General features: G+C 42.6%; 1 protein-coding gene across 6 annotated transcripts in view; it reads right to left on the bottom strand.

The window, feature by feature from the left end:
* Window positions 1–42: 42 nt before the first annotated feature.
* Window positions 43–14,977, bottom strand: part of PRPF18 (pre-mRNA processing factor 18) — a 69,508-nt gene continuing 54,573 nt past the window's right edge. For 5 of the 6 annotated variants that reach the window (XM_046011112.1, XM_046011110.1, XM_046011111.1 and 2 more), the window contains one exon: window positions 3,432–4,785. In XM_046011112.1, coding sequence (XP_045867068.1) covers window positions 4,705–4,785 — 81 coding nt within the window. In that variant the 3' untranslated portion in view covers window positions 3,432–4,704. Of the gene's footprint in view, window positions 1,175–3,431; window positions 4,786–14,977 lie in introns of those variants that run through there. The other variant, XR_006819580.1, reaches the window with a different exon arrangement.

Raw genomic sequence — 14,977 nt, 5'->3', positions numbered from 1 at the left:
CCGCCTGCCTCTCTGCCTGTTTGTGATCTGTCAAATAAATAAATAAAACCTTAAAAAAATAAAAATAAAATAGAAAAAAAAAAAAAAAAAAGGAATGTAATCCAGCCCTACCTGAGCCTTGGGCAGTAATCTTTAAAGGCCTGCACCAATTCTCAATACATATTTGATGCATGATACTGGTCTCTTACGTATCTTTTTCTGCCTCAGCCCTACGTCTGAGCTCCCATTTATTTTATATCTTGTTTCATCTTGCTTTATACCACTGACAGCCAGCACAAGGTGGCCACCTAGCCCCACCAGCGCTAGACTGTGTGTTGTGGTTATTCCCCGCTTGGTGGACAGTCCTGATCTGAAATAGGGTTACTGCTTCCCAAGTACTCAGCACGGGAAAGGGTTTATAATCTGCTCTACTTCACACTAACCTTGAATGCTGAGTATTATCTCTGTAGCTATGTATTTTTTAAAAGAACTTTTTAAAAGTAGAGTCCTTTTGCCCTGAATTCATCTACCAGGTCATTTCCAACCTTAACGCTACTGATGACTGGTGGTCTTAATCAGTGGTTTTCAAACTACTGGTCACAGCGCATTGATGCGTTGTAAGCCAGTTTGTGGAGTTAAGGCCAACATGTTTTTAAAAGAAATACAAGAGAAGAGTATGTGAGTGCCTTTGTTTCAGTTCCATGTGTGTTTATGTATGTACGCATTTGTTACTGTCTGAGTTGTGGTCAGAAAGTTTCCAAAGCTACAGCTTTAAGTCTCCTCCTTCCTGGGAGGGCAGAAGCTCAGGTCAGGCTCAGGCTAAAGGTTCCTGACTGCTCCCAAGCCTGAAAGACAGAGCAGTTGGACAGGAAAGGCAATTTGGTTTTGGCAAGCCGTCACACTGGGAGTTCAGAAAGGCATGGAGAGCAGACTGTGCAAGTTGTGGAAAGAAGCTCCGTGAACACGTCTGAGGTCACCGATCATACTCAAAAGGAAGCTCGAAAGTTCTTAGCTGCTCTCCACGGTGAAAGTATGTGTCCAGCTGGAATGCTGTGAGGGAAGGCTGACAGTATTTCCAAACCTGGTGCTTAAAGGTGGGGAGGCACAACTCCACAAAACCAAGACACCCGCTTTGACAGAGCAATCCCGATGGCAGCGTGAGGACAGGTAGCTCCAGCAAGTTGTACCAAGGACCCTGGGGGTTACAATGGGGACACCTGGGTAAGTAATCACAGCTTTCATAATAAGCGGTTTGGTAAATGTACAAAAACCTTTTTCTAAATGAGCATGGCTCCAAAATCTCGAATGGGGTCAGCTCACACCACAGCTGCCGCCGCCGGCCACACTGCCTTCCCCCTAGTTACTCCACACCACCAGAACTTATTCTTAAATTTCAAAAGATCTGCAGGATACCATTAACCATTACGCTACTTAGTGTGTGGTTAAAATTCAGCCAACGGAGAGACAGTGTCTGTGATGAAAACCAGTTGCCATAACAGTGTTCCCACAGTGACCCTTGGGGGACTGGTGCTGGCTCCCTACACTCTGGACAGCTGGAAACTCTTACATAAATATGCCGTGAGAAAGTGCCTGTAGCTCAGGACTCCCAATGTGATCCCGTACCCTGCATTTCTACGGGATCGAGTTGGTCTGCAAGGGGCTTCATGCGAGCATAGTGGGGTTGGCACGTCTCCAAGACACTCAGACAAAGACAACTGCCACACTGCAACTTAAGTCTCCCCTTTCACTGCAACTGCCCCAAGTTCGACCACCTTCCATATGAAGCATTAGAAGGGGGTGACTGTGTGCCTGAAAAGGAATCAGTGATAGGAATCCCCAAATTCAAATCTACCAAAGACACTGGAACACTTTTTTGTTGTCTTTTCTAAACTGTTTGCTTTCAGAATAAATTACTTTCTTTCAAGTGAAAAGACAGTTGCGTTTCTCAAGTATTTACTGAGGTCAAAACCCAGGGCAATCCAGAGTGTGAGAGTAGGTCAGGAAATCACCAGATGGAAGAACTTAACACCAAGAAGCCCGACTGCTATCAATCCTATTTCCCATTCCTCCCAATTCTTGCCAAACTCGGAGCAAATCCCTAAGTTCTGTGACTCGTGATGGCTGCCTTCCCAGCTCAGGTCTCCAGGGACCTCGCCCTTCTCTGTAGGAGATCTGGACCATCCTCATTCTCTCTCCCTCAATTGTCTTTGGCTTCAACTTTATTTTCCTAATTTTCCCCCAAAGACCGAGAGCATGGCCCTGGCTTCCAGACTGCCACAGGCTCTGTGCTGTAATGCTGAAATACAATGCTTGGTCTCCGCAGTTGGCAAGAACACTCCTAAGAAATACAATATGACTTCTGAGAGAAAACCAGAATTTCTTAAATTTGACTCCAAAAAGAATGCCTTTGGACAGGAGTTTGGGCCGACAGTAATGAAGAAAGGGAAGAATGGTTATTTCAGGGCTGTGATTGATTTTTGAAGGATGCCTTTATTATTTTAAAAATGGCTAAAACCAGAAGAATCTCGTATCTGCTGAGCTACAATTTTCAGGCTGTGGCGAATCTGGGAGGCCACTGTTCTATATAACCACATGATTATTTGCACTTAGCAGAAGACCTTTACTTTAAGGGAAATGGAAAACTCTTCTATGAACCTGCTTCCCTCTACCCAAGCCCACAGGACTATAGAAGGTGACCATTTTTTCCCCCCAAACCTTCTACCCATATGGATCAATTTTAGAAGGTGTTGGTATCATATGATAGTTTCTTCTTTATGTGGAGTATTAATTAAAAGCAAATGGGAAGACAATATGAAATCCTCAGACTACCATGCTGTGGTCTGATGAAAAAAAAAAGCAATTTGGGGAGTATTCATTCAACAGTACTTATCAACAAGTCTGACACAAAAAATACATAACTCAAGTCTAGACTAGCATCCTAGCTTATGGAAGTCTCTCATTTGCCCTAGAGTAAGCTCTCCTAAGTCCTAACTAATTTAATCGTAAGAAACGGTTTCCAAAGTGGGGAGTGGGGCAGGGAGTAAGCCTGACTCAATTCACGACAGTGGGCTCCAGCCACCCCGAGCAAAAACCCAGCAGAAATGATCCGACAGGCATGGCCATACGCAAGTGACCACAAAAGGCTCTCAAGCCTTCCCAAAGAGGCCAGATTAGGTGACCGTGAAGCTGAGAAGCTACCCCCACCCACAACTCAGAGGACTCTAGCTTCCCCTGTGACCTCGCACCCTTTCAATTCTGAACTGGCTGAAAAGTAGGAGCCGTCAAGAGCCCAGACACTGTCCCCACTTGGTAACCGCTCCTACCCCAACAGCTCTTGCTGCCACCACCCCGTCACCGGGGTCCCCATGACCTGAGCACACATCGTCCCTAGGCACAGGGCTCGGGAACGCTACTGTGGCAACACTCTAGAACAAGGACACAAGAACCAGTACTGGCTGAGCTCTCATTTGCCAGGCAGAGTGCTAAGCGTTTTATTTGACTTGAACACCACAACGGCGTGCTGAGGTATACACTCCAATTCCTCACGACCGCCTGCAGATGGGGAAATGAAGCGGAGAAAGGCTAAGTCATGCCCAGGGTCACGCAATCATGGGGGGAGAGCTGGGATCTCCAGCTCGGCAATGCTGCCTTGGGAGCACTCCCCTTACTGCTATCCGACGCTGTCGCTCCACCTGGGCAGGTCGGCTCCCTTCACCCACCTTCCTCTATTAACCGAGTCCTCGCAGCTTGCAGACCGCAGCGATTCATCACTGTTATTTGCATAGGACACTGTGAGATCCGGAAGTCTTCATCTGGGCCAACTCAGACCCGTGCCCTACTGGGTCAGGCAGGGACCGGAATCCCGGGCCCTTGTCCCTCTGCCCGGTGGCACAGAGCCAGGGGCGGCAGCCCACCACAGACCCTGCGACGGGGAGACTCGCCAGCAGTCCTAGTCTGGGAAGAACTAGTGGTGTCCCAACATCTCCATCCTTGGCTGGCTTGACAATCCACTGCCCCACCTTGAACTTTGATGCACTGGGGTTCCTTAACTTAAACTTCCGTTGGTATCGTATACCATCTTTTTCAAATCATGATTTCCTTTTAATTCTTTCTGTCCCGAGAGATGACAAATACTAAAATTTACACTCCTTAGAAGGTAAAAGCAAGCCTTGAAATGCAAGAAAAACAACACTTGAGTGAACAGTAGTAATATTTACATTCCAACTCTACTGCAAGATGGCAAAAGTTCAGCAACATTTAAGGACTATAAAGTTTCATTAAATGGTTCCATATTTTCATTGAAATATATAAAAATATCTTTTAAAAATGCTACATAAAAGACAATGTGAAAATTACCATATTTTACAGAAAGAATTAAGTCCATCCTCAAATGTTCCTTTTCAGGTATCTAACTGCCAGCTTGCAGGTCTAGAGGGAAGACATCATTTTAGACCCCCTTCTGGGACAGCTGTCTACACATTTAAATTTGAAGAAGTTTTCAGAACTTAATTTTTTGACTATTTAAAGTAAATGACACAAAAATCAGTTTGCAGCAGATGCGACAGCGCCAACACCGTTTCTTAACACTGTGAGAGTAGGATCAGGTAGAACTCAAACACAGGAAACCGCGTTCATTGCTCTTCTTCCCTCACTCTTGCTGGTAATTCCAGAAGTCTGCGCCACGTCCACTCAAGTTTCCCGTTACTTCGACACCATTCACAGACTTCACAGTGCATTGTACTCCACACATTTTGATGGATCTGTAGGAAAGTGCTTCTGGCAAATGGTCATTAATCTCTTCAATCCCTAAGAAGATTATAAGAATAAAGACCGGTTATGATAGAGCTGAATGAACTATTCTGAATCACCGTTCGTTTTACTCACAGGTTTAACAATGTCCCCATGAAAACGCAGAACGCCAGCAACATCAACCAGGTGTACACAGAGAGAAATGTTTGTTCACACACACCCAAGATGCATACAACTAGAGCGAAACTGTCCACAACTAAAGTGCTGGCAACAACCCAAACATCCATGAGAGGAGAAGAGATGAGTAAGCTTTACTATGCTCACACATGGAACATTTTACAGCAGTAAACTTAGTATTAACTAGTATTAACTTAGTATTAACTAGAACTCCAGTGGGTTCCAACGGAGAGTGAAGCCCAAAGTGCCGCTCTCGAGCACCCACGGTAGGTACCCAGACGGCAGCTCTCCAGTGCATCTAGAAAGTGCTGCATATGGACCATCCTTGCGAGAACTGAGAAAACACACAAGATGTTCTGTGTTCCATGCAGGAATTCTGATGATGAGGGATTCTGGTTGAGAACTGAAATACATGCATCTCAGAAACAATACTGAACGTAAAAAGCAAGGAGCAAAGGCTTGTAAGTATAATGTCATTTTAATAAGACTGAAAAACAATTTTAAACAATACATGGCTTATAAATACACACAGCATGGAAGAATTACTTCTGAAATGGCAAAGCAATGGCAAATTCAGAATAACAGTTACTTCTGGGGTAGAGGAGGAAAACAGTCAATGTTCTTCAGAACATTCTTGTTCTTAAGCTGGGAACCAGTCTTTAGATATATTTTTTGTTTATTTCATAACTTATATATTACATGTATTCCTTTATATTACCAAGTATTACATGATAAAAACATTCTAATATAAGTGTAAGAGCACAGTACAGCATCCCAAACCTAACCCAGCTATTCCTTCAGAATTCAGTCCAAGGACTCCCATACTGCCTCTGTTCTACACCTTTGGCATCTGTCACCAGGCTCTGGTTCTTTTCAAGCAACTAAGACACTCGGGATCTCACAAATTTCAAGTGCTTGTCTCTCTTCTGCAGTGTGGCCAGTTCTTCACCAATCTAACTTTGTAGAGACTTGGGAATTGATGACAAGAACTGCCACTATTAGAATTCATTCGGCCCCCTGCAGCTCACCCTTCACAGATCCTTCTGTGATCTTTCAACATCCTTAGCTGGCATCTGGCTTTTAGTTATTCCTCTCGGCTTTCTCATCCACCACTGAGCAAACATACCCCTAAGTCATTATCCAAATTCACCAACAGGAGGAGAGGGACAAGAGTAGAAACCTGCAACATGTCACTACAGATCTCTCCAGAGCAATTCTGGAAGAGCTCCGCCAAGAGCAATGGATCCTATTCACTCTCATCTACCAGTCTACAAGCTTTTACAAGGAGATGCTCTGCCCAATGTTTTATTGCGATCTATACATAAACCATCACCACCAAACATAATGGCACTTCATTTTAATGACCCACAAGGTATTGTTTGGCACAAATTAGTTTAAGGTTTCTCACCTTGGGTTTGCAAAAACTGAAGCCACCCAGTTCCTATCACAGTAACGAGAACAATGAAATCCTATCACAGGCCAAAGGCTGGCTTCAGTCAGAGCTCTACCGGATACTGAATATGAAAATGTATACAGCGCACTGCCTGCTACTTAACTAGGATTCTGTCAGGATTCAGTATCTTTCCTCAAAACAATACAATGAAATAGCATCTGCTCTTAAAACAGAAAGAGCTTCACAGCCTAGCAGGAAAAGCAGTGTGTGGCTATCATGGGCGTATCTGGAAGTCTGAGGAGGAAGGGCAAAACACAGCCTGGAAAGGCCTGCTGACGTAACAGGGACCCAAGTCACCATCATGCATTTAGAACTCTTGCTCTGTAATTACCGAAAGTATGCAAACAACACTTACACTCAGGAAATCAATAATGACAACAACAAAAGTCCCTGCGAAATCTCTTTGGTGCCACAGTTAACTGAACACAAGTATACATCCCCTCAAATATACACGGAGCTACAGCCTAACAGATCCAACAGCTGAGGAGCATGGTTTTCAAGCAACTCACTTGAAGTCTTTTGTAGATTCAAAGCGTAGCCACACGGTGCTAACTTAAGAAGCGGGAGTGTGGAGTAAGGGTATGTCTCAGCTGACTTCCAAAGAGACATCTGCAGGCAGTGCAGAGAGAGACCGTGTCATTCACCTTGCTCCTCACTCACGTCTTCTCGCGGTCGGCCCCCGTGATCGGGGTTTGCTTCAGGATGAAGACCCTCCCGCTGGGAACTCTAACCATGTGCATGCACCCATGTGATCTGTAGCCATGGAAATGTAGGTGATCGCACTCGTGTGGCATCTTATACTTTCTGAACGAAGAGGTGAGAAGGCAGAGGGCTGAGAAAGACCGCGCCAACGAAATGCAAGCAGCCTTAGGCAGCCGCAACACACCAAGGATTATGAAGCCAATACGAGGCCAACTGGTGTTCAGACTGCTGGAGGTGGTGTTCCCTGTAAGAAATGGAATCTTGGCTGCTGGCTCCTCATAGGAGATATCTGCGATGCTTACTTAACCTCACTAAGCAGATTCTAGGATTTAAAAATAAATACCAGTGTCCTGTCTGAAATCTCAGCTGCCAAAAGATTGTGAAAGTCAACAGTCTGAGTCATAAATGGTTACCACAAAACATCATGACCCACTTCTGCAGTAGGGACTGACAGTACGCAGCACACGTTTTTCAAGGGGTGTAATGTCAGGACAGCATATGGTTATTTTCCAAATTGGAAAAAAATCTTTTCAATTAGATCCCCTGGGATTTCCATTTCCGATTGCTCGAGGATGCTTACACCAGTCAGACAACAAACTGCTTAGCTTAGCTTATTGCAAATAGCTTCCTAAAAATTGGTGCCATTTTTAAATGTAATTTTTTTCCATGAAAGCAATACATTTATTTAAGAATCTTTATTCAGGGGCTACAGTGTGCCAAGCACTGTTTTCAGCTGAGAATATGGGAACAAAGCAGATAAAAATCCCCACACTCATTAAGATTATATTCTAATGAGGGAACACAGCCAAGAAACAAAAGGAGTATGTAAGACACGTAATATTAGATGATAAATGTGATGGAGAAAAATACAGCAGGGAAGGGTGTGTGTGGATATGGGGAGTGGCCAGAAGGGCATTTGAGCTTTTACTTCAAGGGAACTAGGAAACCACTGCAGAGCTCTGAGCAAGAGAGCATCATAATCTGATTCATACTTCAACTGCCTCGCTCTGGGTGCTGTGCAGACCCTGAAGAGGAGCAAGGATATGGGGCGCCTGGCTGGCTCAGTCAGTAGAGCATGCAAATCTTGATCCCAGGGTTCTAAGTTCAGGCCCCATGTTGGGTGTAGAAATTACTTAAAAATAAAATCTTAAAAAAAGAGAAAAAAGAACAAGGATACAAGCTCAGAGTCCAGTCAGGAGACGCTGTAGTAATCCAGGTAAGAGAGGTTGGTGACTGAGCCCAGGGGCCAGCAGTGATAGTGTGGAGAAGGGCCCAGACCAAAGACAGACTCTGCATCCAGAACCACAAGGTTTGCTGACACAAAGGTTATGGGCTGAGACAGAAAAATAACGCCATATTTTGTATACACACAATTATTTTTTGAAGTCACATGCTTCTTAAATGATAACAGTCCTCTGCCTCACACTTTCCAGTCCCTAATTCCAGCACCCCAGAGGCAACCACTTTAAATCTCCTGTTTCTTCTGGTATTTACTGATATTGACAGTGCCTGATTTTTCTTGTCTCAAAATCGTCTCTACGGACTTCCTACTGTGAAAGCTGAGACTGAATCCTCTTACGCCACACGCACTGGCCCTGCACAGGCACACACACCTAAACGCAATTCTCTTCCCCATTCTCCCCAATCGTAACTCCTAGTGTATGTAACATTCAGGATTTACCACATACTGTCTACATAAATGTTATTCAAAGCAGAGCCATGTAGCATATCATGACAATATCTCCTTTCATATTTTTCTTTTTGTTTATGGAGATACCACCAATTCACTTTTCACCAGTAGACTACGCTCAATATGGCCAAAGAGAACAGGTATTAAACCTGTTCCATTTTTCTCCTGGAGCCCTCTCTCTGTTCCAGCCTAGAACAAATGAATTCCGGAGCTCCTTGTACTGCTGTTATCCTAGTGCATCCCTTCACCTCCAAGCCGGCAGTTCCTTCTGATCCGCTCCTGTCCTGGATCTTGTTTCCTGGATCTCTCTGTTTCCCTCTGTCATGGTGGTGGAGCACGTCCTCAAGAAGAGGCAGTCTAACACCATGGACTTAGGTTCAAATCCTCATTCCGCCACTTCCTGGCTGGGTAACCTGTGAACTTCTCCATAGCTCAGTTTCTCCACTTGTAAAACAGAGAAATTATACCATCAACCTCATATTGCTGCTCCCAAGTCCTGAAGTGAAGCATCCAGTGAGCACGATATAAATGTTAACAATGATTCCGGAGAAGGATATGTGAGAGGTCACATTCTGAGACTCATCTGAAAACATCTTCAGCCTATATTCACACTTAACGGATAGTTCAAACAAGAATGTAAATGAGGTGAAAATTATTTTCCTTACTATGACACAGGTACTCTCTCACTGTCTCCCAGCTTCCAGAACTGTTAATGAGAAGTATGATGGCATTTGAATCCCTGAGTCCCTGTAAATGACCTGTTTCTTTTCTCCCAAAGCATTTCAAGTCCTTTTTTTAATTTTTGGTCTTCCAGTATTTCATTATATTAGGTCTTGGTGTGAGAGCTTTCATCCTCATTTGTTATGTATTCAGTGAGCTTTCATTCTAGACACTTCGATCTTTCAGCTCTGGGAAGTTTTTCTGCATTAGTCTTTATTTCCTACTCTCCAATTTCTCTGTTCACTTTCTCCTGGAATCTGAATAGTGCAGATCTTCTAGAATGACTCCTTCATTGTCTTATCCTTCCAACCCTTTTAACTTTTGAATTTCTGTTATAATATTTAATTTCTAAAAGCTAATTTTGATTCTCTGACTCTTCTTTGTGGCGTACTGTTCTTATTTCATGGTCACAGCCTTAGCTAAGGATATTAAGCAAGCTTTTAATTGAAGTTTTTTTTTTTTTTTCTGTTCTTCTTTCTCTGAATTCCTTGTTTTCTAGGGTTTATTTTGGTCTCTTTCACACTGTAAACTTCCTCTAAAGGTCTGATGATCCTAGGTGAACATTCATATTTACAAATAAGGCACTGAAGAGCTAGGGGACACTCCCTGAATAGGCAGGTCCTGTCAGTGGAGGTTCATTCGGAGACAATATGGCAGCAAGCTAGTTTTTTTCATTGGAGGAATACTGAACGTTAAGTAACTGCCAATCTTTTCTTGAGTCAGTTCACAGAGAATCCTCTAAATTCCCGAGTGGGAAAGCAGCTTCCAGCATCACAGGAATCAAGGGAGAACAGGAACTACAGAGCTCATCTGCCAATACACTGGCTCTCAGTTAAGTTTCCTCTTTTCACTAAGGCATGTCACCATTCCTGAACAGTACAGACCCTTTAAGAAGTTAACTGCTTTCTGCCAGAGAAGGGCAGGAGAGCCCACCTGGATAAGGAAGAAGGAATCTCTCTGGCCTACTTATCCTAATTCTCAGCAACTCCCTCATTTTCAGCCCCATCCCATGTCTGACCTTTTAGAAGAAGTGCCAAAGAGCCCCACATCTTGATCCCTCCAGATTCTATAGTTTACATTAATGGCTTCTTAATGACTCCTCCCCACACAAATTTAACCAAACTATTTTCATCAGTATGTTTCGAGAAAAATACCTGCATTTGAATAAAAGTCTAATTGATGAACGGTACACTTAAAAGTAATGAACATGGTAAATTTTGTTTATTTCACAATTTTCCAAAAACCGAATTGAAAGTGTTACAGAATATTCTACATAAAGTATAAAAATATCAAATACAGATACAGTCTGGTGTATTATAGCACATGATACAGGATACAAATTCTCCATAATGAAAGCTGTTTATACCCAGATAAAAAAATCAATGAACCATTATATCAACCTGCAGCCACTAAAAAAGGACCATTTTTTTTTTTATTACTGCAGAAAACAGTAACTTCTTAAAACTAAACCAACTACAATCACAATTCTTTGGCTAGACTTGCCTTTTAGTTTATAAATTCTCATTAGTTACTAGGACTTAAGGAAGATTTTGTTACTGTTCTTAAGTAATCTCTGTACTGAAGTACAAGGAAGACATTTCATCTCATCAATTATTTCTGTCCCTATCACTAGTCTATACTCTAAGAACAAAGTCTTGAAAATGAAAGCACAGATCCGTCTAGTGATATAGCCCAAGAATGTGAAAAGTAAGATCTTAGCTGAGTGACATTTTCTTCCTATTTAAAATTCTGTCAATGAGCTGCTGAAGTTCTGATAAGGAATGAATTAACATGAGACACTTAAGAATTAAGCCTGACTTTGGACTGAAGGAATACTCACTTGACCTAAAATAGAATATTCAAAAAAACGTGTACTTAGTAATGAGAAGTTAATTTCTACAATTTCAACTAACACCCATAGTTTGGCATAAAAAGGCCAATCCCTCAAAAATTGTCTACAGGAATTCTTTTCACACAAGATCATTAAAAGCGCTTTCATCTAAATAACTCACTGTAGCCTTTTAAATAACTTATCTGGACCTCACTACCTGGGATGATGGAAAGTCCCGCTGCAAGTATCAAAAGTATAAAATTTTTCAGTATCTGTAGAACTTAATGGACACCAAAACAAAACTGGTTAACTCAGGGTGCCTCTCTGGCTCACAGTAAAAAGCAGAGCTGCACTCATTTTTCACTTGTCTGAATGCTTCTTTAAGAGAACGTATTTCCAGGGTGCCTGGGTGGCTCAGTGGATTAAGCCGCTGCCTTCGGCTCAGGTCATGATCTCAGGGTCCTGGGATGGAGCCCCGCATCGGGCTCTCTGCTCCGCAGGGAGCCTGCTTCCTCCTCTCTCTGTCTGCCTCTCTGCCTACTTGTAATCTGTCAAATAAATAAATAAAATCTTAAAAAAAAAAGAGAACGTATTTCCAGCTCACAGGCTCAACGTTTCACAGAAAGTAACACAGTACAATCACAAGTGAGAACTCCATTTTAAAAACAGCACTTGCCTGCTTAGCTAAGTTAGGTAAAAATTTTTTACTAAATGACCCATCTGGGGGAAGATTTCCTTTATTTGATTACCAGGCTTTCCCAGTACAGGGTGATCTTTTTTCTCAAGCATGTAGTTGAGAAATAGAAGATTTAGTACCCCAAGTTAAATGTCTGTTTGCTATCAGTTCAGTTGCCAGCTGAGAAGAAAACAGGCACTGCTTAGATCAGCATTCCCCAAATGTGTTTCCACTGAACACTGGTATTCTATGATCTTAGAAGGTGATGTATGCGGTCAATAAATACTAGCAGTATCTTTTTCTAAAAATTTAATATGGCAGAAACATTAAATGGGTAAACAGTAAAATATCACACAATAACCTGCCTTTAAGAAATGGTAGGTCACAGCCAACAATGCCAGGAGGCAGCATGAAGCCACATGACACGCAAGTGTGACATATGCTTTGACACTCAGGGACTGTTTACCAGCTAACCATGAGACTGTCTACTCAATGTGTGGCTCCAGTTGTGCCCACTCAGTGCAGTGACTCAAGTGTCTGTTTTATCATTTTGGGCAATACATGAATATATTATAAATTTACAAATGTTCCATGAACAAATACATCTGGCAAATGTTATATATACCCCAAAACTTGAAATACGGATTGAAATAACTGACAGAAAATGTTGGATTGATGTCTTTACTAGAGAATTTACTAACTGAGATTACAGAAAACAACTGTCAGAGACTGCTATAGGACATTTGCCTTTTATAATGTGCGACTCTAAGAAAAATTATTCAGAATGAATTATTACTCCTTAATCATCTAATCCCCAGAGAAATCTATTCTAACACAGTACACAGATCAATTAATCTAGATATATCGGGCAGTTACCAGCAGGAAACAAAAAGCACACTCAAACTTGAAAATTCGATGGTAGTATTTCCCAGAACTTTACAAAGGCATGGAATGGGCAGGACGTGGGACCAACAGGAGACAGTACGGTACCCTATAACTACCAACACTGGGAAGCAGTAGCCACCCTGTGCTCTGAGAGGCAAGGAAAGGGGTAGTTAACCGAAGCCCAGAGTGGGTAACTGTGTGCCGATGGCCATCCGGGAGAAGCTACAGCCCTGGGTAGGAGGTGCCATCAACCCTCAGTGACCCCACAGGGAGGAAGGCAGGGAAATAAATACCCCAAATTGTGCTTCTGCCACCTACAAAATGCCTTCCTGTCCCTATCACTGCCTACCCCTCTCGGACGCAAGAAAAGGGAGCCTGTCAATGTTCATAAAAGCCAGGTTTCTGGGGGCACAGGACAAGGTGAGGAAAAGTGGAGAGTGACCTGCAGAGCAAACAGCCACCCGGTGTGCATTTCAGCTCTTCCTCCTCCTCATCTTCACAGACAAGTAAAGAATGCCCAAGACGTGAACCTTTTCAAGAGATGTCTTTAAATGACTCAATTATGAAGTCTCTCAATACCAACATCTTACTATAATCTGTATGAAAGCTTTACCCAAATCTGGGCCAAAGGTTACATCTTTATTTGGCAAAAAAACAAAGTTCTTAAAGTTACTAACACCAATTTAACTCTAACCCCAGATTTGAGGCTAGCTAATAAACTATACAGCTTTTCTTTGATCTGCATGGTGAAAAAGCCCTCCCTGTGGTGTGTTTAATTTTTGTGAGCAAGAGAACACTTCAAACAACTTTCACAGTTTAAATTCTACAAAGGCTTACATAAAACCCAAAGATGAAATCATGGTACAATAAAATAGCCCCTTGAATTGTTTTCAACCGTATTTTCTAACACAGATATTTCTCACCAGGATTTCTAAATAAAAGAATAATTATTCCGTACATCTAAGATTCCAACTAGATGGAATTTTGTTTGTCCCAAAACAGGTAAATTAACCTATAGTAACACAAGTCAGAAGACTGGTTATTTCTGATGGCAGGAGGACTTGGGCCGGGAAAAGGCATGAACAAACTTCTGGGGTGCCGTTAGAAATGTTCCGCATCTAGATGTTGTTTTCTGTCTTGATAAATTATTACATGCACCAAGAATCACTGAGCTGTACAATGAAGATGAGTACACCTCACACACTCACTGCCTTTGATAGGTTAACTGTACCTCAATTTAGTAGAAATAGTTACCCTATTGAAGAATTTCCATTACTGCCTACTCCGCCAGTATCTTAAAGTAGGAAACGTGTGGGTCAGGCAGTTTACGGGAGGTCAGCGAACTAGGGTCCACCGGCCACCCGCTTCTTTCCTAAGTACAGCACTCTTGGACTGCAGCCACCAGCTGCTTTCACACCCCGATTGCCGGGTCCAAGAGGTGCAACAGACACCTGGGAAATGCAAAGCCTCAAGTATTTTCTATTTGATCCTTTAAGACAAAATCTGTCAACCCCTGACTTAATCTTCAAATAATATATTTAAAGTGTTCCTTTTCTAAGGAGAGTCCAAATCCACCTCCCCTAAACACCAAAGTAACAGGAGAGAGACTCAAAAGACCTTAGCAAATGACTCCGTTCATTGCCATCAAGAATTTCATAAAACTCCCATGTGGAGATGGCAGTGTTTTTTGGCCTTGAGCTGATTCACACCACAGACATCAGAAATCAGCATTTTACTTGTCCATACACAATGCTACTTTAATTTGGTGCCACTATTTTAAAAATAGAACCATTCAATTTTTTTGGAAAAAATTAAGATATTTCGCATATTAAAAAGAAAGTGGAAGATGGAGCACTACTATTATCCCTCCAAGGGAACAACAGGCTGAAGTAACTCCAGCACCGGTGAGGGTCATGCATCAGCTGACGCCTCACACTAGCCTCCACTGTCCCGTTATGACGAGTTGAGACAAAATGAAATACTGCTTCGATTTTGCCTATATGAGAAGTAGGAAAACAAGACAGAGGCTCAAGTGTTTCTTACACACTCGGCTCACTCACTACTGACTGTCGGGGCATGTGAGCTTGCAACCTTATGTTTAAGCAATGGCCTCAA

This window comes from Meles meles, chromosome 7 (genome assembly GCF_922984935.1).
Source record: "Meles meles chromosome 7, mMelMel3.1 paternal haplotype, whole genome shotgun sequence".
NCBI lineage: Eukaryota > Metazoa > Chordata > Mammalia > Carnivora > Mustelidae > Meles > Meles meles.
This window is presented reverse-complemented; position numbering and strand designations above follow the sequence as displayed.